Consider the following 26,086-nt stretch of genomic DNA (forward strand, 5'->3'; position numbering starts at 1 on the left):
GACACTTGTGCCTTAACAGTGACGTCCTTATCATGTACTGTATTGAAAAACTGGTCTATCTGCATTTTCCCAGCACCTTAGTTTGTACAAAAATATTTTGTAAGAAATCAGTGACTAATAAATGACACAGCGTGATTCAGAATCAGCAGCTAATCCTGCTCTCTCAAAGAGTCATACAAGATAATAGGGACTGTCTATGACTCCTGTACCACAAAAAAAACTTCTACCATTCATGAAATTATGCACAGTCAGTAGCTAAAAAACTAAATTGTAATAAAAAAAAGCCAAAAAGGACATGTTTAATCAGAGTTCTTTTAAATCTGTTAGTGAAATATCTATTTGATAACTAGTTTTGATGTTACAGGTCTCTGTTTGAAAGATCCAATCCAAATGAGCTGAAAGTCTCTGCCCTGTATGGCCTGTGGGATGGTGTAACAACTCTACATACCGTGTCTATCATGCGTGACTGAGCTGAGTGGTTTATCACCTCCTTTCCGTAAAGACAGATTGGATGCCACGCTAACAGTGTGTGGCCGGTGCTCGGGCTGCAGCACTAAAAGCATGAAAGAATTCCCTAAATCTACAGGTCCTGACTCGCATTAACAAGACCAGGCCAGACCCAGCACTTTCCAAGCGTGCCAGCCAAATGGACTTCCAATTAACTCGTCCAGCAGCCAATTGGGACGCCAGCCTTTTTCCTGCTCAGTTTACTAATGATAAAACCGCTCCTGTGCTCACTCAAAGCCGCTCTTTGTTAGGGGGACGTGATCCCGGAGGTTTCGGCAGCGTGTAACACACAGGTAGACGACTGGCACACACGGCATTGGCAGAGCGGGACACGCTCGCTAACACAAGCTACACGACTGGATTTAACCATCCTGCCAGGAATGTTGGAGCATCAGCCCATGGACGATTAATTAGAAAGCTTTAGCTAGATGTTTCTCATTAGGGTAAAATATGATAATTTAGTTTATTTCTAATGTAGGGTGAAATTTTAAGTACATTAATAGCATTAAATATGAAACTTGCGGACCATTAAACAGATCCCACTTAACAATAGATTTTTAAAATATAAATTTATTAACATTTTTGACCAAAAAGAACAAGAACCCTTTTTACTTTGGCCTTCAAAACAATCCCAGTGTTTCCTGACATTATTCGTTTTGAGAAAGGTGACAGAAAAGTGCAGTACGATCCTGTTACCAAGGAAAATTAACTCTTTACTTAGTCACCCCGGTTCTTTTCCGAGAAGTCCTTAAGGATTTTATTTTGACATCTTAATTCAAGAATAAAATGGAACTCGGGCAGTTTGAAAGGGAACAATGCGAGTAAACTCCAACATGACAGTCTCGCTGGCCATTGAGAGCAGAATGGCTTGTATTATGCAAATGAAATTGTTCCAGTCGAAGGTTTTGTGCTTTTTGTTGCCCTTCATTAATGCCTTAGCTTGAGCTGTTTTGTTGGTTTAGTGTTTTCTCTTTTTTACCCCCCTCTTCCATCTCCTGGACCATGTCTTTTCTAATTAGCCAAGTTAAACCCACAGTAGGCAAGAATCTCCAACATTATCGAAAGGGAAAAGATAAGGGGGGCATCCCACCACCACCCCACAAAGGGCAACAGTGGAGGAATTTTCATTAGAATGAAGCCTCCCAAAGGCTTAGACCCCACTGGGAGACCACAATGGCACAATGGGCCGGCTGGCTGGCCTGCAGCCCCATAACCGACAGTGTCAGCACACCAAAGAATCCCAGGGAGATGGATAGTAAAATGTAGAAATACAGTAGAGATTCCTGCAAAAAAAAGGCAGCCAAACAAAGACCCACTCCGCCCGCCCTCGTGCATCCTTTTATCCATAAACTACGATGGAACTCGCCAGCCGATATATCCCGAAACATCTCTCTCTAGGCTCGTGGAGGCCATGGGAGAGGTGCTGCCTCTTTCATCAATGCCGCCTTGTTTTGGTGCGAATGCGGTGGGGGAATGGATGGGCAGGAACAAGCGCCTGGGCCAGCCTTGCTGTCAGAGCAGAGGGCTGCCACCCATTTCATATGGAAATGGACGTGGCCGAATGAAGTCAATTGCTTAACAACTGACTTTGGCTCTCACAGCTACGCTGAGTTACAGAGAAAGGACTCGGTACACAGAAGGGGCTCGGCAGAAATGGAAAGCAGACGGGAGGTGAAACTCTGTTTTGGCCAGTGTTCTACACGTCAGTCTAAATCTAACACAATATCATGTAATAATATAGAAACATCCAAGGTACAAATAAATAATAACAACCTTGAAATGAAATGGATTGTTAAAAAATCACGAAATCAATAATAGTGCTTGCCTGTTACTGCACTTTTTTACTCAGAATGACTTTAGATCATTAACAACTCATATGTACTGAGTTAAAACAAACTTTCACTTTAATATTTTCATTTATTTAAGAAACAAAGATTTAATTTAACAAGTTGCATTAACTTAACCGCTACTGAAGCGTTTCTATACCTGGATATTAATCTTAAAACATAGCAAAGATCGTCACTTTGACCCCGCTCTTCTCAAAAATGTCTCAACAGGGGAAGTCATCATTCCCTAAACAATGACCCCATATGTAGGCAATTACATTATAAGAGTGTTCCAGTGTTCCATTTGTGTAATAACATTGTTTAATAATGTAAAATCATTATATATGACAAATAGGGGTTGTACTCTGTGTATACAACAAACATGGACGAGAGAACTGTGTCAGAAACTGACTGACAAACTTATTTTGTTAATAAGGTAAGGATACCCAGTACTGGTAACAGGACCAATCCAAGCCAAATCAGACTGATCTAATCCAGCGCTCCTGTCATGTCACTGTGATGTTGACTGACAGGACACAGATCTTATACTCAAACACAACATACAAACTCATAAACAAAGTGATCATTACACCTTTATAACATGTTTGATGTGATAAGCTAGACCACTCAGAACCTTGAAATTAGAATTACTATAAAAATCAGTGTAATAAAAGTAATATTACACCCAAACATTGCAATAATGTAGTCTGTTATTGCATAGCTGTCACATATTCTACTTCAATTTAGCCAACTGAACACAGCCAGGCGGAATATTTTTGAAATATTCATCTAATTTGTCTAATTTATTTAAAGTTTAGGTTCTTTGCTGAATCAGAATCAGAATCTGAACAGCTTATGGTTGTTAAAAACAATAAATTCTTCCTTCTTTAGAAAATTCCTGCGAGCCAAAACTGAGGCATAGTTGGATTGTATAGCAAGGTCATTTCTGAATGGCTAAAAATAAATAGGAAAAAATCAATAAACAGGATTAAAGTTTTGGAGTGGCCTCCTGACTAGAATCTAACAGAAATGCTGTGGCAAGATCTGAAATAAGCAAGAAGTGGGAAAACAAACAGTGTTTCTAATGTATTGCAACTCTACATAGAAGAGCAGCTAAAATGTTTTCATGTAAAAGGTGAATATCAAATAATATTATTAAATAATATAAAATATCAAAGTGTTCAGTTGCAACCATTGCTGCTGAATATCAGTTTCATTTTCACAGGGCGGCACGGTGGCTAAGTGTGTAGCACTGTCACCTCACAGCAAGAAGGTCCTGGGTTCGATCCCCAGGTGGGGCGGTCCGGGTCCTTTCTGTGTGGAGTTTGCATGTTCTCCCAGTGTCTGCGTGAGTTTCCTCCGGGTGCTCCGGTTTCCTCCCACAGTCCAAAGACGTGCAAGTGAGGTGAATTGGAGACACTAAATTGTCCATGACTGTGTTCGATATAACCTTGTGACCTGATGAGTCTTGTGTAATGAGTAACTACCGTTCCTGTCATGAATGTAACCAAAGTGTAAAACATGACGTTAAAATCCTAATAAACAAACAAACAAATTTATTTTCACAAAAGCAAAGCTGGACGAGTTTGTTCAATAGTTTTTTTTTCAATGAACAAAATAATTATAGTTTTCTTGGTTTTCACTTCATTGTAGTTTATTTTTCTGACAACTAGGTGTATGAAGGATCCAAGCTCTGTGAGTGTTAATCAATTACCAGGATAAACAGTCATTTACGCTCACTCACACCTAGGGGTGATTGGAAGTTTGTTTGTTTAACAGGATTTTAACGTCATGTTTTACACTTCGGTTACATTCGTGACAGGAACGGTAGTTACACATTACACAAGATTCATCAGGTCACAAGGTTATATCAAACACAGTCATGGAAAATTTAGTGTCTCCAATTCACCTCACTTGAATTTCTTTGGACTGTGGGAGGACACCTACGTGGACACGGGGAGAACATGAAAACTCCACACAGAAAGGAACTGGACCGCCCCACCTGGGAATCGAACCCAGGACCTTCTTGCTACCGTGCCGCCTGTGATTAAAAGTAGTCAGTTTATCTACACCAGATCACCCAGAGGTAAGCCCATGAAGACATGAGAACTCAAAACCATCCACCATCACCACCTGCTGCACCACTGTGCTAACATAATTTGCTGGTTTGTCATGTGATGTTTAGGGAATGTGAACATGGTAGTCAAGTGTAATGATTGTGTTTAGTTTCTTCAGCAACTCACTGAAAAACGAATTAACAAGTTTTTTTTTAACTCTGTGGCACGAGTTTAGGTAAAAACGAGGTCCATAAAGACGTGATTAGACAGGTTTAGTGACAAGAAACTCAGAAAAGAACCGAGCCCTAACCTCCAACCCATCCCACAAGCTATTCATTCTTATCCAACCTCTTGTTGAAAAGCCATTTCAGATAATATCACCCTGATATGGTCGCAGAATGGACCCATCAATTTGGAATGTGATGTTTAACAAGCTAATGTTCAGGTGTCCACATACTTTTGACCATATGGCAAGGCACGTTTCTACTAACTGTTACTTCAAATTGTTATTTCATCTACTATTAAAAGTGATTAGTTTGTGTGGTACAAAAAATCTAAATTAATCCCTTAAACATGCTTACAAGAGCAAAATAATAACTAACAATAAGTACAAACACTTACACACATGCACTAGATAGCCATAACATTAAAACCACCTTGTTTCTACACTCACTGTCCATTTTATCAGCTCCACCTACCATATAGAAGCCCTTTGTAGTTCTACAATTACTGACTGTAGTCCATCTGTTTCTCTACATACTTTTTAACCTGCTTTCACCCTGTTCTTCAATGGTCAGGACCACCACAGAGCAGGTATTATTTAGGTGGTGGATCATTCTCAGCACTGCAGTGACACTGACATGATGGTGGTGTGTTAGTGTGTGTTGTGCTGGTATGAGTGGATCAGACACAGCAGCGCTGCTGGAGTTTTTAAATACCGTGTCCACTCACCGTCCACTCTATTAGACACTCCGACCTAGTTGGTCCATCTTGTAGATGTAAAGTCAGAGACGATCGCTCATCTATTGCTGCTGTTTGAGTCGGTCATCTTCTAGACCTTCATCAGTGGTCACAGGACACTGCCCACGGGGCGCTGTTGGCTGGATATTTTTTTGGTTGGTGGACTATTCTCAGTCCAGCAGTGACAGTGAGGTGTTTAAAAACTCCAGCAGCGCTGCTGTGTCTGATCCACTCATACCAGCACAACACACACTAACACACCACCACCATGTGAGTGTCACTGCAGTGCTGAGAATGATCCACCACCCAAATAATACCTGCTCTGTGGTGGTCCTGTGAGGGTCCTGACCATTGATGAACAGGGTGAAAGCAGGTTAAAAAGGTATGTAGAGAAACAGATGGACTACAGTCAGTAATTGTAGAACTACAAAGTGCTTCTATATGGTAAGTGGAGCTGATAAAATGGACAGTGAGTGTAGAAACCAGGAGGTGGTTTTAATGTTATGGCTGATCGGTATAAAAATACATGAACAAGGGGACCAATCCCATTTTAATGCCCATCATTTTGAATGTGATTTTTAACAGGTTCATGGTCAGGTGTCCACATACTTTTGGCCATATAGTGTATTTTGTCAGGTACAAGGCTTTATAAGGCAATAAAAACTAAGCTAAAAACTGAAGTGCTGTTTCAATTAATCGTTACTGTACACTGTTATTTCATCAATGAGTAGCAGTGATTAGTTTGTATTGTACAGAAGAATCTGATTAATCCCGTAAACATGCTGACGAGAGCAAAATAATAGCTGACGATATTTAACAGTTTATATATTCAACACTTTCATAACCTTGTTTGTAAGTACAAAAACTAACCCAGTTACAAAAACGCCTTCATCATCAAATCTGCCAAGAATATTTAACCAAGTGAAAGAGTAAATATTCAGCAACAAGTGGCTTTTATGTAAGCAAGTCAATAATCAACATTAAATAACTTAAAGTCCATCAAAACACCTCAAACTCTCTGAAAACCACACATGACCGGTTCTAACAAGTGACACATAACTCATTAATGTCAATGAACAAACCAGCATCGTCGTGTCCCTCATGACTTTCGACCTGTAACAGAAACCAAGCTGAACCAAGCACATGCTACATAAAACTGGATTAAACCAACTTATTCCTGCTCACACTTCTAAGATGGTCAGTCAGAGCTGCGAGTTGAACTTTAAATCAGTGGTCCCCAACCACCGGGCCGTGGACTGGTACCGTTCCGTGGGTCATTTATTACCGGGCCGCACAGAAGGAGTGAATAATTAGAGATCGCTAGAAAAGCAGTTTTCACTGCTTCTACTTTGGGTGTTATTGTCTTATTGTCACCCCTAGGTGGGAGCGAAGAAAGCTCATTTTACACCGTTTGTGAGCAGTATTATTAAATCCTCCCGCCCCTGCCGGTCCGTGAAATGATATGTTATGTGAAACCGGTGCATGGTGCAAAAAAGTTTGGGAAACGCAGCTTTAAATCACAAACAGTACAGCAGTACCTTGAAACTTGACGTCAGTCGGTTCTGGGAGGGGCGTTGAGTTTAAAAGACGTTGAGTTTCAAGGTATTTTTTCCCATAAGGATGTTTGGGAAATCTGTTAATGCGTTCCATGGTCCCGTGGACTTGCATATACAGTATTTTAGGCTCATGTAAAATAATGGAGTTGTTTTTGACACTGAAATAAAAAGCTGATCTTACAATTTCTCAGAAGCTCGAGCTGTAACACAAGTTTAGAAGTGAAACAGGGGGGAAATACAGATAAACACAGATACACGTGGAGCTTTCAGACCGGATCTGACGGTTATTCTACACTAATGCAGATTCGTCTCATATTCACACTCTAATGACGTTTTACCGCTCAAGCCGAGTGCTGAACAAAGTGGCTGGTTATTGTTAATTTGAAATTAAATAAATACAGTTGAGTTTAAAGGAAACGTTGAGTTTAAGGGTACAAATTTCTAGATGAAGGGCGTTGGATTTCAAAGATTTTGAGTTTAGGGAACGCTGAGTTTCAAAGTACCACTGTAGTAAAATAGAATCTTGTTTGTTTCCTTGAATCCTGATTAGAAACACCAATCCAATAAGTCATGTAGTGACACATTCTGACTCGCTTCTAATGTCTAAATTTTCTACTCACAGTGTAAAATGTATTATGCACATACACACAATCTAGATTTCATTCTAAGGACCATAGTACAAGGGTCTTCAAAAAGTTTCTGGCCTTTTTAAACACTATTTATTATTAATTTCAAAAACAAATTACAATGAGGCAAATGAGGCTGCTTTCACATCATCATCACATGAAAATCTTCTTCCCCTTAAAGCTTCTTTGAGCGTCCAAAGAGGTGGAAATCAGATGGACTATAAGCGTCTCTCAGTCTCTCAGACATGACCGATTACTCCTCCTACTACAGCCTCACCGCTTATAAACACAATATAAAAGTGCGGAAACTTTTTGAAGATTCCTCGTATTTATGAAATTTTAAATGTGATAAACAATTTAACTGTCCAATCAATTTATCATTTATCAGTCAATTTTACTAACTACATTTTCATTTATCCATCCTTATAAGGCTCACAATCAGCAGAGGGCAGAAATACACCTTGAACAGGGCACCAATCCATCACGTATAAAGACTAACATGAATTCTTACTAATACCTCAGAATGTTATGTTATTCATTCATTTACTGTCTGATTCACCACCACTTTATCCTGGTCAGGAATGCAGTACATTCATTGGGCGAAAGGCATTAGCCAATCTATATTCCGCATGTTTTTGAAAGGTATAAAAATACTCTGTAACTTGGGAAAAAAACACACACAAAAGTATTGATGATATCACAAAAGTCACAGACAGTGAAGACCAGGATCAGACCCAAGTCTGTTAGGATTTGTCATATGTACATATGAACACGTACAGTACAATGAAAATCATTATTTGCATATCCCAGTTTTTGTGGAACCTGGGGTCAGAGTGCAGGGGTGCATGGTAGAGCCAGGATTCAAACCTACAACCTTCTAGTTGGTAACCCACAGCTCCACCCACTGGGATACCACTGTCTTGTGTGCAGTACCCATACAGTCACATAGCACTGTGTTAGACAGGTGTAGGACCTTAAATAAGAGGAATCGTTAATATGATTGGAGTAATTTAATCATATTAATATACATCCTAATACCAATCAAGCATCATTTAAAGGCCACAAGCATCTATGTATTAACCCATATTATGATGGCTTTATCCAGTATAATAATGCACCATGTCATTTTACACCGGTCTCATTATCATGACAATGAGCTTCCTAATCTGTTAGACTGTGAGGGCGTCTCCTCTACACAGCCCTCTTCAGGTCACCCCACAGATTTTCAACTGGATTCAGGTCTGGAAGCGGTGGCCGAGCCTTTCTAAAACATTGACCTTGTTCTAGTAAAGCCATTCTTTTGGTGATGTGGAGGTATGGTTTGGATCATTGTTGTGATGAAAGATGAAATTCTTCATTAGAGGTCATTGTAATTGAGGGCAGGTACTTTGTATTTTACTTTGTATTTGTGTTGGTCCCCATTTTGCTGCCAAAACAGTCCTGCAACTGTGCTGCACTGTGTATTCTGACACCTTTCTATCAGAACCAGCATGAACTTCTTCAGCAGTTTGAGCTACAGCAGCTCGTCTGTTGGATCGGACCACACGGGCCAGCCTTCGCTCCCCACGTGCATCAATGAGACTTGGCCGCCCATGACCCTGTCGCCGGTTTACCACTGTTCCTTCCTTGGACCACTTTTGATAGGTACTGATCACTGCAGACTGGAAACACCCCACAAGAGCTGCAGTTTTGGAGATGCTCTGACCCAGTCGTCTAGCCATCACAATTTGGCCCTCATCAAACTCACTCAGATCCTCACGCTCGCCCATTTTTCCTGCTTTTAACATCAACTCTGAGGATAAAATGTTCACTTGCTGCCTAATATATCACAACCACTAATCAATCAATCTATCTATCTATCTATCTATCTATCTATCTATCTATCTATCTATCTATCTATCTATCTATCTATCTATCTATCTCAGGGGTTTTCAACCTTTTTAGGCATGCGCCTCCCTTTGTGTACCAAGCGCGACTTGCGCCCCCCTCCCCTTGGTGAAACAGCACTCAGTCGCGTATACCAAGCACGGCTTTCGCCATGCCCCCCCTCCCCTTGGTGAACCACGGCTCAGTTGCGGATGCCTGGTGCATCCTCCGCCAGGCCCCCCTCCCCTTGATGAACCACCGCTCAATCTCGTGCGCCACCGGTTCATAATAATAATCTCGTCATGCCACGCCCCCCCGGTCAGCCGCTCGCGGCCCCCCAGACAAGTACTCCTTGAAAACCCCTGATCTATCTATCCATCCATCCATCCATCCATCCATCAATCCATCCATCCATCTATCTATCCAGAGGTTTTAAATATCTGAGCATTATGATACATGTTTTTCATTCCTGTGTTTGTAGCATGGTGTGTACCGGGCAGCATGAGCAGCAGCTGCAGCAGTAATTAGCAGGCTGATGCACTAAGGAGCTTAAACACACACTAAGAGCTAAGCAAAAACGAACCAGATTACAATGTGAGAGCTGCAGCAACGTGTAGCACCACAATGTTCAGGGTGCTAACGTGGAGAGTAAAACCTAATAAATTGTAATCTGGTTACAGAAATGTCTTAGAAATATCATTTACATGTATTTTAGTGCTGGTTAAAAGTTTAGAGACAGTTTGAATGAGCTTTGTGGCGTTAGCACTGGGTGGATAGACCGTCTGCTAGTCGGTCACATGCTTCATCCGTTACCTAGCAACGCCAAAGCACAGGCAAAAGTTCTCGAGGAGTTTAAGAGGAGCACGAGGAGCGCTGTGAACCAAATGACGCAATCGCACAAACTCTCACTTATATCCAGGGCTCTGATAATTCACCGGGAAATGTGCTTCATTTCAGGGACCTCGTTTTACAAAAATCACCGAGCTACATTTCATGGCGGTCATTAAGTAACACTCATGAATTGAACTATAGAATCAATGGACGCTACAATACACATCACAGCTTAGTTGTGTTTTGCCGCCCCCCGCTCTGCGTCCTCATAATCGGCTGGGAGTTTTCCAAACTCAGTTACCCGAGTCGTGTTTTTAAACTGCTTTACACTTCGACATCTTGAGCATTTCTAGTGTAACAGCGTCTTTACAGTTTGCTGAGTTTATAAACAAAGAAATAAACTGTACGTAGACAAACTATCGCGGCACAGACTACACAGAGATGATCACGTGTGTAGAGAAGCACACTTTTCCTTTGACTCTGGAATCCCCAAGTGACAGAATGCACTCAATACGCTGTCAGCACACTACACCACAGAAAGGTCTGTTACACTGACTTAATTACTGTAAGATTGCTTGGACCGCCTCATGTTACACAAATAAAACGGGCTGCACGGTGGCTCGGTGGGTAGCACTGTCACCTCACAGCAATAAGGTCTAGGGTTCGATCCCCAGGTGGGGTGGTCCGGGTCCTTTCTGTGTGGAGTTTGCATGTCCGCGTGGGTTTCCTACGGGTGCTCCGGTTTCCTCCCACAGTCCAAAGACATGCAAGTGAGGTGAATTGGAGACACTATATCGTCCATGACTGTGTTCGATATAACCTTGTGAACTGATATATCTTGTGTAATGAGTAACTACCGTTCCTGTCAATTGCATATTACACAGTAAGCGGCTCATTTCGCAGTCCATGATGCATTTTTCATGGCCGTGAATTAGGTAGGGACTTACTTATAACCGCTCCAAATAAATTACACATTTAAATTCACTGCATGATTAAATGATTCATTTTATTCATAATCTTATTTATTCGGCTAATCTTCTCACCCCCGACAACAACAACTGATGATTAAACATTACGTCATTTTATATAGTCAAACTCTAAAAAAGTGTTCTATACATCTGACATTTACTACTGATTTGTTTGTTCATCTGTGTATTAGGATTTTAACGTCATGTTTTACACTTTTGGTTACATTCATGACAGGAACGGTAGTTACTCATTACACAAGATTCATCACGTCTCAAGGTTATATCAAACACAGTCGTGGACAATTTAGTGTCTCCAATTCCTCTCACTTGCACTCGTCTTTGGACTGTGGGAGGAAACCGGAGCACCCGGAGGAAACCCACGTAGACACGGGGAGAACATGCAAACTCCACACAGAAAGGACCAGGACCACCCCACCTGGGGGTCGAACCCAGGACCTTCTTGCTGTGAGGTGACAGTGCTACCCACTTAGCCACTGTGCCGCCACGGTGCATCTAGGTTTAGGGTTCTCTGTATCGTGCATACAAGAACATACGCTGATTCTGTAGTACAAAGTAAACAAAAAAACAAAAAACAACAACAGCAACAGTAGATGACGTATTATTATAATAACTCTAATAATAGAACGCTCATGCTCTATAAAGGTTGACTGTGGATTAACGTCTGGGATAAGACGTCAAATGGTGGTTGATGTTATTTTGACAGGTAGAAAGTGAACAAACGAGCTTTAAATGCAATTAATGTCCTACCCATGCAAATGCAACAATTAGTTTATGTATCATCACAATGATGTGTTAATGCATTAAGCATTAAGTTTACCCCATGTAACCTAACTTATACAGTATACACATGACTGATGTGAACATCTAGAATGCATTACTTTTTATTCCAGTAAATTAAAGGTACTGTCTAAAAGCAGGTGGGAGAATAAATGCATAAGATAAGTCGAACTATGTGACAAGACAAGAGCTCCTACCACAAAGCAAACTACCAGTTCCAGTATTCATTTCAATCAGAAATGATATTACAGTTAAAGCAAATAGTTTACATATACATATCCCTTAATGATTAGTGATCCTATCTGGAGACACCAAAATGACTAAAGTATGAGTGCAACCTGTCCAGGGTGTTTCCTGCTTTTCACCCAATGAATCTGACCCACCGTGTTAGAATGTGGTGTTACATTACTCTTGTTTATTCACCTTCTACCTGTCAAAACAATCTCCACCACCGGACTCCTACCTGAAAGATTCTAGCGGGGTCTGTCTGTCTGTCTGTCTCTCTGTCTGTATTTCTGTCTATCTATATGTCTGTCTGTCTGTCTATCTATCTCTCTGTCTGTCTGTCTGTCTGTCTGTCTATCTATCTCTCTGTCTGTCTATCTATCTATCTGTCTGTCTATCTCTCTATCTGTCTGTCTATCTTTCTATCTATCTGTCTGTCTGTCTGTCTATCTATCTGCATGTCTGTCTGTCTGTCTATCTATCTATCTGCCTGTCTGTCTGTCTATCTCTGTTTCTGTCTATCTATGCTTCTATCTATGTAGATAGGGCAGTTGTAGCCTAGTGGTTAAGGTACTGGACTAGTACCTAAAGTAGAAGGTCGCTGGTTCAAACCCTACCACAGCCAAGTTGCCACTGTTGAGCCCTTGAGCAAGGCCCTTAACCCTCAGTTGCTTAGACTGTAAGTCGCTTTGGATAAAAGCGTCTTTCTAAATGTAAATCTCTGTCTGTCTGTCTGTCTGTCTGTCTGTCTGTCTGTCTGTCTGTCTGTCTGTCTGTCTGTCTATCTATCTATCTATCTATCTATCTATCTATCATGACTGATGAGTATAGTCAGTGGTAAAAAGAACAATGAATAAATTAGTGTGTGTGTAACAAACTGATCTTGCTTACTAAAGCCCCTAATTTCATTTACAAATAAATAATGCAGTAATATCATATGTAGTGACAAACTAGGTATTTATGCACCAATCCATAAAAAGTGAAACTGCAAACAGTGGCAAAACTTTAAGATAAACACTTAAATAATAGTTATTTGAGGTTAATATAGTAGGCTTATAATTAAAAAAAACCTCTAGGTTTGTGACGCCATATAGGTTACTTGATGAAAGTTGACCACAGAACAGTGCACAGTGTATACCGTAGCTTTTAGTGTAACGGGTATTTTATAACAAATATAAAGTTAAAACTTGCTCAGACTTTTCAGTCTCGCAGGTTCTGGTAAATAAAGAAGCATTTACAGCTGGTTAGATGAGAACCAGTTTGCTCTTACCCTGAGAATTGCAGTGAAGGAAGCAGAGAGAGAAGAACGCGGTGGTTTGGAGCAGCAGAGCTCGGTGCATGGTGATGCAGCTCCGCGTGAAGCCGGTCAGGCAGACGGAGCTCCGTGCGCACTGATACACAAGAGCAGGAGCAGGAGGAGGTGGAGGAGGAGGAGGAGGAGGAGGAGGAGGATGCTACTGCTGCAACTATCAGACCTTCACTCATTCACTCACACACCCACACCCACCTACCGTCCCGGGCTGATGAAAGAGGGCGTGCACTAAAGGCTTAGAAACGACCCCCTCCATCCCTGTTTACGCACGCACGCACACACACGCACGCACACACACACACACACACACCTATAGGTACCTGGCCGCTAGGATGCATAAACCAGTGCATTGTAGCGCCGGTCCCAAGCCCGGATAAATAGTCGACCCCTAACAGGAGCAGCCTAGGAAATAGAGAGTAACTGAGTGCTTCAGTACCCTAATACATACAGTATTGTATGCAGTTCAAATCTATGCAGATATAATTACCTATGATGCATAAAATGGCACATGTTTATGTTATAAACTTCATTTCTAATTTATAACTCCTATAAACAGTCATTGACACATTCCAAGCAGTTTCCGAAGTGCAAATTCCAAACTCACCACAATAATTAATTATATTTCTTACAGGTCTGTCCATCACAGTTATAACTTAAATAAAGCACATTAACTAGTAAGCTAAGGCAATAATGCTTAACCAAATTAGTTTATTATAAACTGGCCAAAATAACGAGATAAACCAAGTTTTGTTTTATTTCATCTTACCAAGCAATCTATTACATGAGCCCATCTGAGATCTGATGAGATATGCCCCCGAATCTCAGCCAGCTGGGCGACTACACGGACATGACTGGCTGAATCACTGTAATAGATTGGCGCCTTGTTCAGGGTGTTCCTGCCTCATGCACAATATTACCTGGTGGAACCAGACATACCGGGACCCTGACCAGGGAAAAAGTGGTTTACGAAAGAAGAAAAAATGGAAACCACTTTATAACTCAACAACAAAACAAATTGAATCCCTTATATTAAATTTCCCTCCACAGTCATGCACTGACCACACACGTATTTATGTATTTAAACATGGTTTCTGTTTCTGATATATTCTGTCTGTTATCTGTATTTGTTGTCAGCTTGTATAAAGTGAGAAAAACATTACATATTAATTTTTTTGAAACATTTGACCTAAAATCACTGACCCCCTTTTCACTAAACTTTTGCCTAATAGTAAGCAAAGCTGTAAATAATTTTTTTAGAAAACAGCCGTGCAGGTCAGAGTTTAACTTCAGACTTTGGTCAGAGTTTGTACTTTATTAACTAAAGTGTGCTAATGAACTACTAATAGAAATGAATTTTATTTCAGGACCGTAGCTTTTGAGTTGGTCATAAGGCTGCTTCAGTTACATGAATAAAATATATACAAATGTAAATATACAAACACCGATCAGCCATAACATTAAAACCACCTCCTTGTTTCTACACTCACTGTCCATTTTATCAGCTCCACTTACCATATAGAAGCACTTTGTAGTTCTACAATTACTGACTGTAGTCCATCTATTTCTCTACATAACTTTTTAGCCTGCTTTCACCCTGTTCTTCAATGGCCAGGACCCCCACAGAGCAGGTATTATTTAGGTGGTGGATCATTCTCAGCACTGCAGTGACACTGACATGGTGGTGGTGTGTTAGTGTGTGTTGTGCTGGTATGAGTGGATCAGACACAGCAGCGCTGCTGGAGTTTTTAAATACCGTGTCCACTCACTGTCCACTCTACCTAGTTGAGTCAGTCCAGCAGTGACAGTGAGGTGTTTAAACATTTACATTTTCGGCATTTAGCAGACGCTTTTATCCAAAGTGACATACAGTATTGTGACAGTATACAGTCTGAGCAATTGGGGGTTAAGGGCCCTGCTCAAGGGCCCAACAGTGGCAACCTGGCAGTGGTGGGGCTTGAACCTTTCGGTTACTAGTCCAGTACCTTAACCGCTAGGCTACAACTGCCCTGTACAACTGCCCTTTAAAAACTCCATTAGCGCTTCTGTGTCAGATCCACTCATACCAGCACAACACACACTAACACACCACCACGTCAGTGTCACTGCAGTGCTGAGAATGATCCACCACCTAAATAATACCTAATCTGTGGTGGTCCTGTGGGGGTCCTGACCATTGAAGAACAGCATGAAAGGGGGCTAACAAAGCATGCAGAGAAACAGATGGACTACAGTCAGTAATTGTAGAATTCTATATGGTAAGTGGAGCTGATAAAATGGACAGTGAGTGTAGAAACAAGAAGGTGGTTTTAATGTTATGGCTGATCATGCACTGACCTGCCAAGACATGGACTCCACAAGACAGATACTTACTTTATTTTTCTTACCTGATGGTGAAGTTTCTGTTGTCTGTGTGGTGGAAGCATGAAATGAACGTGGTTGAACTGTGGAATAGCATTGGCGCCATCTAGTGGGTACATCAGCAAAATGCAAACAGCAGCAAAATGTAAAGTTTTGAGAAAATCAACAGGACGAACAATTTTGAAAAAAAAAAAAAATGCTAAATACCAAAAGAAATTTGAAAAGGAAAAGGAAGGTACGCACTGAAATTCCCCCCCGATTCCTTGAATCGTTTAATGATATTCTGCACTGTACAGGGAGAAATATGCAAATCCTTTCCGATCTTTCTTTGAGGTTTATTGTTTTTTAAACATTTCAATCATTTTCTCACACATTTGTGGACAAACTGGATCCTCTGATCATCTTTACTCATCAGAGACTCTCAGCCTTTCCTGGTGCTGCTTTTGTACCAAACCATGATTACAATCACCTGTTCATATTTCGTTTTTTCACCTCATTACGAGCCCTAAACTGCTCCTGTCCCAACTATTTTTGGAATGTGTTGCAGGCCTAAAATGCAGGAATGGATGTTTATTAATAAATGAAATAAAGTTGATCAGATAAAAGATGGAATATCTCAGGTTCATCCTGTCTGACATCAAATAAAAGTCAAAGTCAATGTAAGAAACTCTGTGTTTTTATTTTATTTACATTTTCCACACTGTCCCAACTGTTTCTGATTCGGGTTTATAGATCATTTGGGATTATTGCTGTTATTCAGAGCCATTCAGAAGAACGTGAACGCGCACAGTAGTAAAACGCGCGCGCACTCGTTACCATAATAAATAAAGCGGCTCTCTGTAACCAATGGCAACCAGAGAAACTTTGATCCTGCTGAAACGCTGCTGGTATAAGAATAAAAGTTTAAACTGACCAAAAGTTTTGAACCAATAACTTTATTTTTATTTTTAAAGGTTCGAGAGGAAAATCTAACATGACATCTGAAAGCAAACCAGTGCAGATCAAACCGATTATTATAGACAGCAAAGAGGTAAAAATACTAACATTAATGAATCAGTGTTATCAGAAGTGTAATAAAACTAACACTAATCTGTAGATGTTGTGTTTTAATCTACTAACAAAGAGCAAACATGTCTCAAACAGCTGTACAATTATTCATATTTTCATTCTAATCACATGTACAGCATTCAGACGCCTTTATCCAAGCGACTTACTGCGGTAAAGTACTGTAGTTACGAGTAACGAGTTACGTTTACTCGCGTTACTGTAATTGAGAAGTTTTCTTGTGTACTTGTACGTTTTAACGTAGATTTTACAACCTGTAATTTTACTTTTAGTTAAGTATATTTTGTATTAAGAATTGTAATTCGCTACATTTTAAATAACATCCGTTACTGAGTAAAAAAAAACCCGTCTGGGAAACTGCTGCAGTGAATTCTGCGATGGAAAATAAACTGGTGCTAAAATAAAGGAGCTGTAATCTAGGTATACTCTTTATTACATAGTAAAAATAGATTTTTATTAATAACTTCAATAGCTTTTAAAGTATTCGTCAAAGTGCTCCAGAACAAGTTGTATTTTATCAAGTGTAACCCACATTACATACTACAACTCTTATACTGACACTGTCACCCTTTATTACATAGTAAAAATAGATTTTTATTTAATAACTTCAATAGCATTTAAAGTATGTATCATATTGCTCTAAAACAAGTTGTATTTCATCAAGTGTAACCCACATTACATACTACAACTCTTATACTGACACTTTTACCTTTTATTACATAATAAAAACAGATATTTATTAATAACTTCAATAGCTTTTAAAGTATTTATCATATTGCTCCAGAACAAGTTGTATTTTATTAAGTGTAACCCACATTACATACTACAACTCTTATACTGACACTGTCACCCTTTATTACATAATAAAAACAGATTTTTACCGGGCAGCACGGTGGCTTAGTGGGTAGCACTGTTGCCTCGATCCCCAGGTGGGGTGGTCCGGGTCCTTTCTGTGTGGATTGTGCATGCTCACTGTGTCTGCAAGGGTTTCCTCCGGGAGCTCCGGTTTCCTCCCACAGTCCAAAAACATGCTCAGGTTAATTGGAAACACTGAATTGCCCTATAGGTAAATGGGTGTGTGTGTGTGTGTGTGTGTGTATGTGTGTCTGCCCTGCAATGGACTGGTGCCCCGTCCAGGGTGTTACTGTGTGCCTTGCGCCCATTGAAAAGCTGGGATAGGCTCCAGCACCCCCCCACAACCCTGATTGGATAAGCAGTTAAGACAGTGAGTGAGAGTAATTATACAGTACATACACGGCTCATTTTATGAATAAGTTAGCACAAGTGTGTCACAAGTATTATTTATTTATTTATTAGGATTTATTATTTTGATGTCAGATGCATGACAGAAACAGTAGTTATTCGTTACACAAGATTCATCAGTTCATAAGTTTTAATATCAAACACAGTCATGGACAATTCACTTGCAGTCACTTGCACATTTTTGAACTGTGGGAGGAAACCGGAGCTCCTGGAGGAAACCCACGCAGACACGGGGAGAACATGCAAACTCCACACAGAAAGGACTTGGACCGCCCCACCTGGGGATTGAACCAAGGACCTTCTTGCTGTGAGGCGACGTGACAGTGCTACAAATTTTAAATTTGTTTATTTATTTAAAAAATACTGCTGAACAAATTAACTGCCTTTAGACTGTAAAAATAATGTTTTACAAATTTTACTAAGGATATAGATGATGTCCATCAAGCTTTGGAAAAACTGATGGGACTTTCTAAAGAGGACCAGACCGAGGCAAAGATGCTGCATTCCAGAATCGAAGAGCAGTCCAGTCTAATCTGCATGATAAAGCGACGGGCCAATGAGACGCTGCTCCGCTGTCAGGCCCTGGAGCGGATGAACGACGAGCTGGAGAAGCTGCAAGCTGACACGCAGATGAAGCTCCAAAATGAGCAAGATCGATCTGAACAGCTGGAGCAGAGGTTCATGGATCTCGCCGCCAATCACAGAGACCTGATCAACTTTAAAGATGAGTACAAGAGACAGAACGCCGAGTTGGCGAAGGAGAACAGAGAGCTGCGAGAATGTAATAAAAAGCTCTTCAGTAAAGAGCTGCAGGAGAAACAGGAGACCGTTCAAAAAGTGACCCAAGAGTTGAAAGATCTGTCCGAACAAAACAGAAAACTAGAAAAAGTGTATCGGTAAGTAAGAGTCATTTTAGGCAAAATATCCTTTGTGGCTTCATGTGAAGAATCATTTGTATTTTTAACAGGGACAAAATAACAGATTTCCAGATGAAGATGAAGAAGTTGATGGATCTCCATCAGGAAAAAGAAGCTAAACTGCAAGATGAACTGCACACGACTCAGAAACAGTTAAAAACCGTAATGAAAATGTCTGCAGGTACGAGCGAGCAGCTTCCTAAAGCGTCCTCCTCCTGAAGCTCTTTCACGTGTCTGACTCTTTTTTTGTCTTTTTGTTAGAGATGGATTTAAAATTTAAGCAAAGTCAGGAAATAAACACAATGAAGGAATTAGAGACTCAGGAGAAGCTTGAAGTGCTGATGAAGGACAAGAAGGAGTTACTGGAACTGTCCATGCAAAGAGGGAAAATGATCCAGGCAAGTCATTTATCACAGAAAGCCCTGGTCATGATGGTTTGTTTGCATAGTTTTGGCTGAAATTGCATTTGTTAAAGTGGGATTTATAGCAATAGGCAACAAATAATAAGACAGAAAGCTCGTAAATGTAGAGAATGTAGCTGAAGAAAGCAGCTATTTACCGAACATTCAAACAACTGACTGAAAGGTACATGTGTTATCAGTGTACTGGAAAAGCTACCTACTGACTGGTAAGATTGCTAATGCTAACTATCATTCTTTAATTTTTTGCCAGTTGTCTGATACAAAATTTATAGCCATCAGCATTCATATCTGACATTTACAACCGCAAATCAGAAAAAGTTGAGACAGCATGGAAAATGCAAATAATAAAAAAACTTCTTACATTTACTTTGACTTTTATTTGATGTCAGTCAAGATGAACCTGAGATATTTCATGTTTTATCTGCTCAACTTCATTTCACAGTAAAGCATTTACCACTTCGTAATGTTGCCATTCCTTTTCTTCGCACTTAAAAGACCTGCTGATTCATCTGACCACAATACACGTTTCCACTGTGTGATGGTCCATCCTAGATGCCTCCGAGTCCAGAGAAGTCGACGTCGCTTCTGGACATGGCTAACATAAGGCTTCTTTTTTGCACAGTAAAGTTTTAAGTATCATTTGTGCAGTAACTGTATTGTAGAGCTTGATAAAGGTTTGATAAACGAATCCCTCACCCATGTGGTTATATCAGCTAGTGTTGAGTGGAGGTTCTTGCTGCAGTGCCGTCTGAGGGATGGAAGATCACGAGCGTTCAGATTAAGCTTGCGCCCTTGGCCTTTATGCACTGAAATTCCTCCTGATTTCTTGAATGGTTTAATGATATTCTGCACTATAGAGGGAGAAATATGCAAATCTCTTCCAATCTTTCTTTAAGGTTCATTGTTTTTAAACATTTCAATCATTTTCTCACACAGCTGTTGATAAACTGGAGATCCTCTGATCATCTTTGCTCATAAAGACTCAGTCTTTCCTGGATGCTGATCATTACAATCACCTGTTGACATCATATCATTATTTAGTTTCTTCACCTCATTACTAGCCCTCAATTTTGGAATGTGTTGCCGGCCTGAAATGCAGGAATGAAGGTTTATTAACAAATGAAATAAAAGTTGAGCAGAAAACATGAAATATCTCAGGTTCAAACTGTCTGCCATCAAATAAAAGTCAAAATATATGTAAGGAACTTTGGGTGTTTAGAGTGGTGAATATTAATCTCTTGTATTTTTTCTAGCTGCTGGATTAATCTTGAATTTAAAACAAAGTTCCAGAACTGATAGCTGAATAGAATAAGTGCTAAAAATGTAGTGTTAAAAATGTGGTTCCCTTTTTATTACAGGACAAACAAGAAGAAATTAAGGAGCTGGAAATAAAGAAGCAGGAGGCTGAGAAGGCAAAGCAAGATGCAGAGGACAGGTATTCATGTAATACACAGAAGTGATGGCTTTTATAATTGTTATTGTCCGTTTTGGGATTAAAGTAGTACCGCTCTTCCCAGTCACAAAGCCACATCACCTTTTCAAGTCAACACTTTTAGTACTTTAGCAACGGGACATTTAGTGTTTATTATAACATGTGGCTTTCTGCATTTTTTAGATTTAATAGAGAAGCAGCTGCAGTGAACAGAGAGCTGAGAGTGATGGAGCTTCAGGATGCTCTTCACAAAGCTGAGGAGAAGTGGAACGATCTGAAAAAGGTCTGTGATCAATAACAATACCTAAATACTGTACGTTCATCTTCACCCTCAACAAAATAGGAACAAGTATGAACTGTTATTACTGTGCATTTATAGTTACATGGTGTTTGTAAATGTAAATTTGTGTTGTGTTACATTATTAGGAGTTTGAGGCATATAAAAAGCACACGAGTGACCTGCTGGCTCAGGAGAAGGAGTTAAATTTCAAGCTTCGACACATGATGAACTGAGATCTCCATCCAGTCATACGTTTCAGCTCTCTTTTTTTTTAATCTGTAACTTATTTTTACTACATTTTTAAGTCTTGTATTTACATTAATAACACAATATACAATCCAAAAAATAGGGACAGTAGGAAAATTGTTTTACATCGCCTTTTTTTTTACAGTGTTGTGTAAGCAATTAAGAACATTGGACATTATTGTTGTAGTTGTGAAAGTGGACACCCTTCAAAATAAAGCTGCCTAGATGGCAGCAAATGTTGCTAAAATGCATGTACACCCTTCAGTGTTAAATATGTTTCCAGAGATGTGCAAGTTACCTTTGCTATAGGTGCTACCACACCCCATACATGACCAACACTGAATTCTGAACTTTGGAGTCAACACTGACTAACAATCAGGATGGTTCTTTTCCTTTTCGGCCTGGACACAATGGCAAATACTTCCAAACACTACTTAAAGGTAGACTTCAGATAAGCTGAATTAAATGCCTCATTTGACATATATGCATATAGAGGTGTACAGTTCAATTTCCACATATCCCATTGAACGGCGCCCCTGGAGCAGACAGGATTAAGAGCCTTGCTCAAGGGCCCCAACAGTGGCTGAATGGCAGAGCTGGGATTCAAATTCTCAACCTTTCAGTTGATAGACCAAAGCTCTACCCACTAGGCTACCACTGTTAATATGTTAATAAATACATATAAAACTATATTCATTTCTGGATTTTGTTAATTTGTGGCCTTCAGTTTGGATAGTAGAGTCTTAACTTTCATTCATAGATGCACTGACCAGCTGTGTTTAATGGCAAACACCCTTAAATTTAAAAAAGGTATAACATTTAATATTTTTTGTACTGTTTTGAATTAATTATTAATAAATTGTATAAGACAGATTACAAATCACTGCTTTTTGATTTAATTTCTATTTTAACAACTGTCTTAACTCAGAATTTGCTTTGGGGGCAGTGATAGCTCGGTGGTTAAGGTAGTAGTAATCAGAAGGTTGCTAGTTCAAGATGCAACACCACCAAGTTGCCACTGTTGGACCCCTGAGGAAGGGGTTGTGTTCAGTCACTTTTTGGATAAAAGTCTGCTAAATGCCGAACATGTAAATGTTTGTTTATAAATCAGTTAAAAGTCATTAGAAAGTTTGTGTGTAAGGGAAAAGTAGTGGGTTAGAAGCACTATTACAGTGGCGAGTTCTAAGATGGGACGGTCATCATCCACTAGAGGGCAGTACATTGCTTATTTAACAGCTCTATTATTATATTTACATTTGGACAGGTGGATAAAATAGCAATCACGTGACTGTTAGTGCTCGTCAATACTGTATTAAGTCAACTAACCTGCACACTGACTAAATTACAAGCAATGTTCCACAAATAAAAAAAAAATACAGTTTATTAGAAAATATATTTTGGTTTTTAGCTAATTAACATTATAAGTGTGAAATATACACCGATCAGCCATAACATTAAAACCATCTCCTTGTTTCTACACTCACTGTCCATGTTATCAGCTCCACTTACCATATAGAAGCACTTTGTAGTTCTACAATTACTAACTGTAGTCCATCTGTTTCTCTGCATACTTCGTTATCCCTCTATCATGCTGTTCTTCAATGGTCAGGACCCCCACAGGACCACCACAGAGCAGGTATTATTTAGGTGGTGGATCATTCTCAGCACTGCAGTGACACTGACATGGTGGTGGTGCGTTAGTGTGTGTTGTGCTGGTATGAGTGGATCAGACACAGCAGCGCTGCTGGAGGTTTTAAATACCATGTCCACTCACTGTCCACTCTATTAGACACTCCTACCTAGTTGGTTCACCTTGTAGATGTAAAGTCAGAGACGATCGCTTATCTATTGCTGCTGTTTGAGTCAGTCATCTTCTAGACCTTCATCAGTGGTCACAGGATGCTGCCCACGGGGCGCTGTTGGCTGGATGTTTTTGGTTGGTGGACTTTTCACAGTCCAGCAGTGACAGTGAGTTGTTTAAAAACTCCATCAGCGCTGCTGTGTCTTATCCACCATGTCAGTGTCACTGCAGTGCTGAGAATCATCCACCACCTAAATAATACCTGCTCTGTGGGGGTCCTGACCATTGAAGAACAGCATGATAGAGGGATAACGAAGTATGCAGAGAAACAGATGGACTACAGTCAGTAATTGTAGAACTACAAAGTGCTTCTATATGGTAAGTGGAGCTGATATAATGGACAGTGAGTGTAGAAACAAGGAGGTGGTTTTACATTTAAATTTTCAGCATTTAGCAGACACTTTTATCCAAAGCGACTTACACAGTGAGCGGAACACAATGAGCAATTGAGGGTTAAGGGCCTTGCTCAGGGACCCAACAGTGGCAACTTGGTGGTGGCGGGGCTTGAACCGGCAACCTTCTGTTTACTAGTCCAGTACCTTAACCACTGAGCTATCACTGGCTATTTACATGGTTTTAATGTTATGGCTGATCTGTGTATATGTAGGATTGTTTAGTTTCTGTTCCTGATTTGTTAGGATGTTTACATAACGTTCACAGCTCGAAAAAATCTATGGAATATAGCCGGGAGGGTGCAGAAGGGGGCTTACAACTGTCTGAAGATATTTCAGAAATGTTGGAACACCCAGACATGCTTTAAGCTTTACACCAAACATTTATTATATATTATCTTTTTACCCAGTGTGTTAAGCAAATCTAACATGCATCTGTTCACAATCTTAATAATTTCATTTTCTTTAAAAAAGCTCAGTCATTTAAGAACCAGTTTCACTCTAAATACCCAATTAAACTCAAATTACAGAGAATCCACTGGTCAGTTTGTCAATGTGTCAGTTTTACTATATGCAACATCTGGATGAATTCACAGCATTTTATTCTTGCACAGTGTCCCAACAGGACATGTCATAGCTGCAGGCTGTTTCCTGTTTGTGCATTTACCTTTACATGTTTTATGTTTTAGCTGGTGTTACAAAGACAGACTCTAACACGGAGTATACTTAAACAAGAAACCTACCTTAACCAAGAGCAGAAGTGTACACAATGGAAGACACAAGCACTGATTGGTATAATGTCTACAATCAATTTATACTAAGCTTAGCCCTGCCCCCAATTGACACATTGGGTTCTAACAGTAGACACCTGAAACCAACTAATCAGCAAACCACACAAATTAATACAGCAAGAGAACTAACTTAAGACTAGCTTTAGTATCTTACAAAGTAAAATTCTGGCACAAGTCAAGTAAAGTTACAAGTCAAACAAACATACAAAGACAGACTCTAACACAGGTTAAAACAGAGCATACTTAAACAAGAAGCCTACCTTAACCAAGAGTAAAAGTGGACACAATGGAAGACACAAGCACAAGCACTCGACACAGACTCCACACAGTCCTGTACTTTTTTATATGTTCATTAAACACATTGATTTATCGTTCACACGCCAGCCTGAAACAAACAGAATGACCAGGCCTCATAAGGTCACTCCACAGCATCCTGCGTTAAGGTCTGGATTTTACTTTGTTGTTTTTGCCAACGTCATGTAATTAACCTCTATGTTTGGTTTCTTGCATAATTCAATTATATGTTAAGCTACAGATGTTAAACCCCAACCATTGTGATTCTCCTCTCAGTTACTGAGTGCTATTTTTCTTTTATTGTTCTTTCAATTATTGCAACCTGTCCAGTTTACAGTTACAGTTTACAGTTTTGTCATTTAGCAGACTATCTAAAGCGACTTACAGTACTGTGACAGTATACAATCTAAGCAATTAAGGATTAAGGGCCTTGCTCAAGGGCCCAACAGTGACAACCTGGAGTTTGATTTTATTGCTGATTATGAGGGTTTTTCACACGTCCCTCAAGTTGCCGTCCACCCTGTTATCTCTTACTACTGTCTCTTAAAATGTTAAGCTGTTTTACATACTGACATCATTTCCTGGAGCTCCCATGATCTTTTTGGAGGGAAAATGACTGTGGAAGATGAGCGGCTCATTAAACTCCTCATTTTAATGTTGTTTTTCCCACATTTTATCCTAAAAGTCTTTTATGGTCAACCATAACGTCCACCCTGCTATGGGATATATGAGAAAAAGCAATACGATTTGATCATTTTAAAAATTATCACACTAAAAAGCAGAGAATTCTTTGTCTGAATTCACTTTTATGCTAGCATGGTTTTGCTCACTCGCTAGCTAATGGCTAATTTTATGTCAGAAAGTCCACCCTGTTATGGTCCACCCTGTTACAACCTAATACGTAACAGGCTGGACGTCACAGTGTATATGAGGTGCATGTGTAATTTAGCTTGACCGATGTTAGTTTAGCCTAGTGGTTAGGATACTGGACTAGTAATCAAAAGGTTCCTGGTTCAAGCCTCACCACTGCCAGGTTGCTGCTGTTGGGCCCCTGAGCAAGGCCCTTAACCTCAATTGCTCAGATTGTATACTGTAACTGTACTGTAAGTCGCTTTGGATAAAGGCGTCTGCTAAATGCTGAAAATGCAAAATATAACACGTCCTTTTTATAATAAAACATGAAAAACAAATTAAAACAGTGTTTCATGTTCAAAAAGTTTTAAGGTCCAAAAG

At 39.9% G+C, this 26,086-nt stretch overlaps 2 protein-coding genes across 2 annotated transcripts in view; one reads left to right on the forward strand and one right to left on the reverse strand.

The window, feature by feature from the left end:
• Window positions 1–13,788, reverse strand: part of lrp2a (low density lipoprotein receptor-related protein 2a) — a 100,907-nt gene extending 87,119 nt beyond the window's left edge. Inside the window, exons 1-2 of the mRNA XM_063006649.1 lie at window positions 13,732–13,788; window positions 13,491–13,611 (exon numbers count right to left, since the gene is read on the reverse strand). Of these exons, the coding sequence (XP_062862719.1) occupies window positions 13,491–13,611; window positions 13,732–13,788 (178 nt within the window). The remainder of the gene's footprint in view (window positions 1–13,490; window positions 13,612–13,731) is intronic.
• Window positions 13,789–16,751: 2,963 nt separating this feature from the next.
• On the forward strand, window positions 16,752–22,395 carry zgc:172182 (coiled-coil domain-containing protein 89). Its single transcript, XM_063006286.1, has 7 exons — window positions 16,752–16,920; window positions 18,642–19,114; window positions 19,186–19,316; window positions 19,397–19,533; window positions 20,916–20,992; window positions 21,173–21,272; window positions 21,416–22,395. The coding sequence occupies exons 1-7, from the start codon at window positions 16,864–16,866 to the stop codon at window positions 21,500–21,502; spliced, it is 1,062 nt and encodes a 353-aa protein (XP_062862356.1). The 5' UTR covers window positions 16,752–16,863; the 3' UTR covers window positions 21,503–22,395.
• Window positions 22,396–26,086: the final 3,691 nt, after the last annotated feature.

This window comes from Trichomycterus rosablanca, chromosome 12 (genome assembly GCF_030014385.1).
Source record: "Trichomycterus rosablanca isolate fTriRos1 chromosome 12, fTriRos1.hap1, whole genome shotgun sequence".
NCBI lineage: Eukaryota > Metazoa > Chordata > Actinopteri > Siluriformes > Trichomycteridae > Trichomycterus > Trichomycterus rosablanca.

Excerpts from the sequence above, each read along its gene's own strand:
- zgc:172182 (XM_063006286.1), top strand. The coding sequence starts at position 16,864 with ATGACATCTGAAAGCAAACCAGTGCAGATCAAACCGATTATTATAGAC. Across the intron at positions 19,317-19,396 it reads CGTAATGAAAATGTCTGCAG|AGATGGATTTAAAATTTAAG; the intron begins GTACGAGCGAGC and ends TCTTTTTGTTAG. Across the intron at positions 20,993-21,172 it reads AAGCAAGATGCAGAGGACAG|ATTTAATAGAGAAGCAGCTG; the intron begins GTATTCATGTAA and ends TGCATTTTTTAG.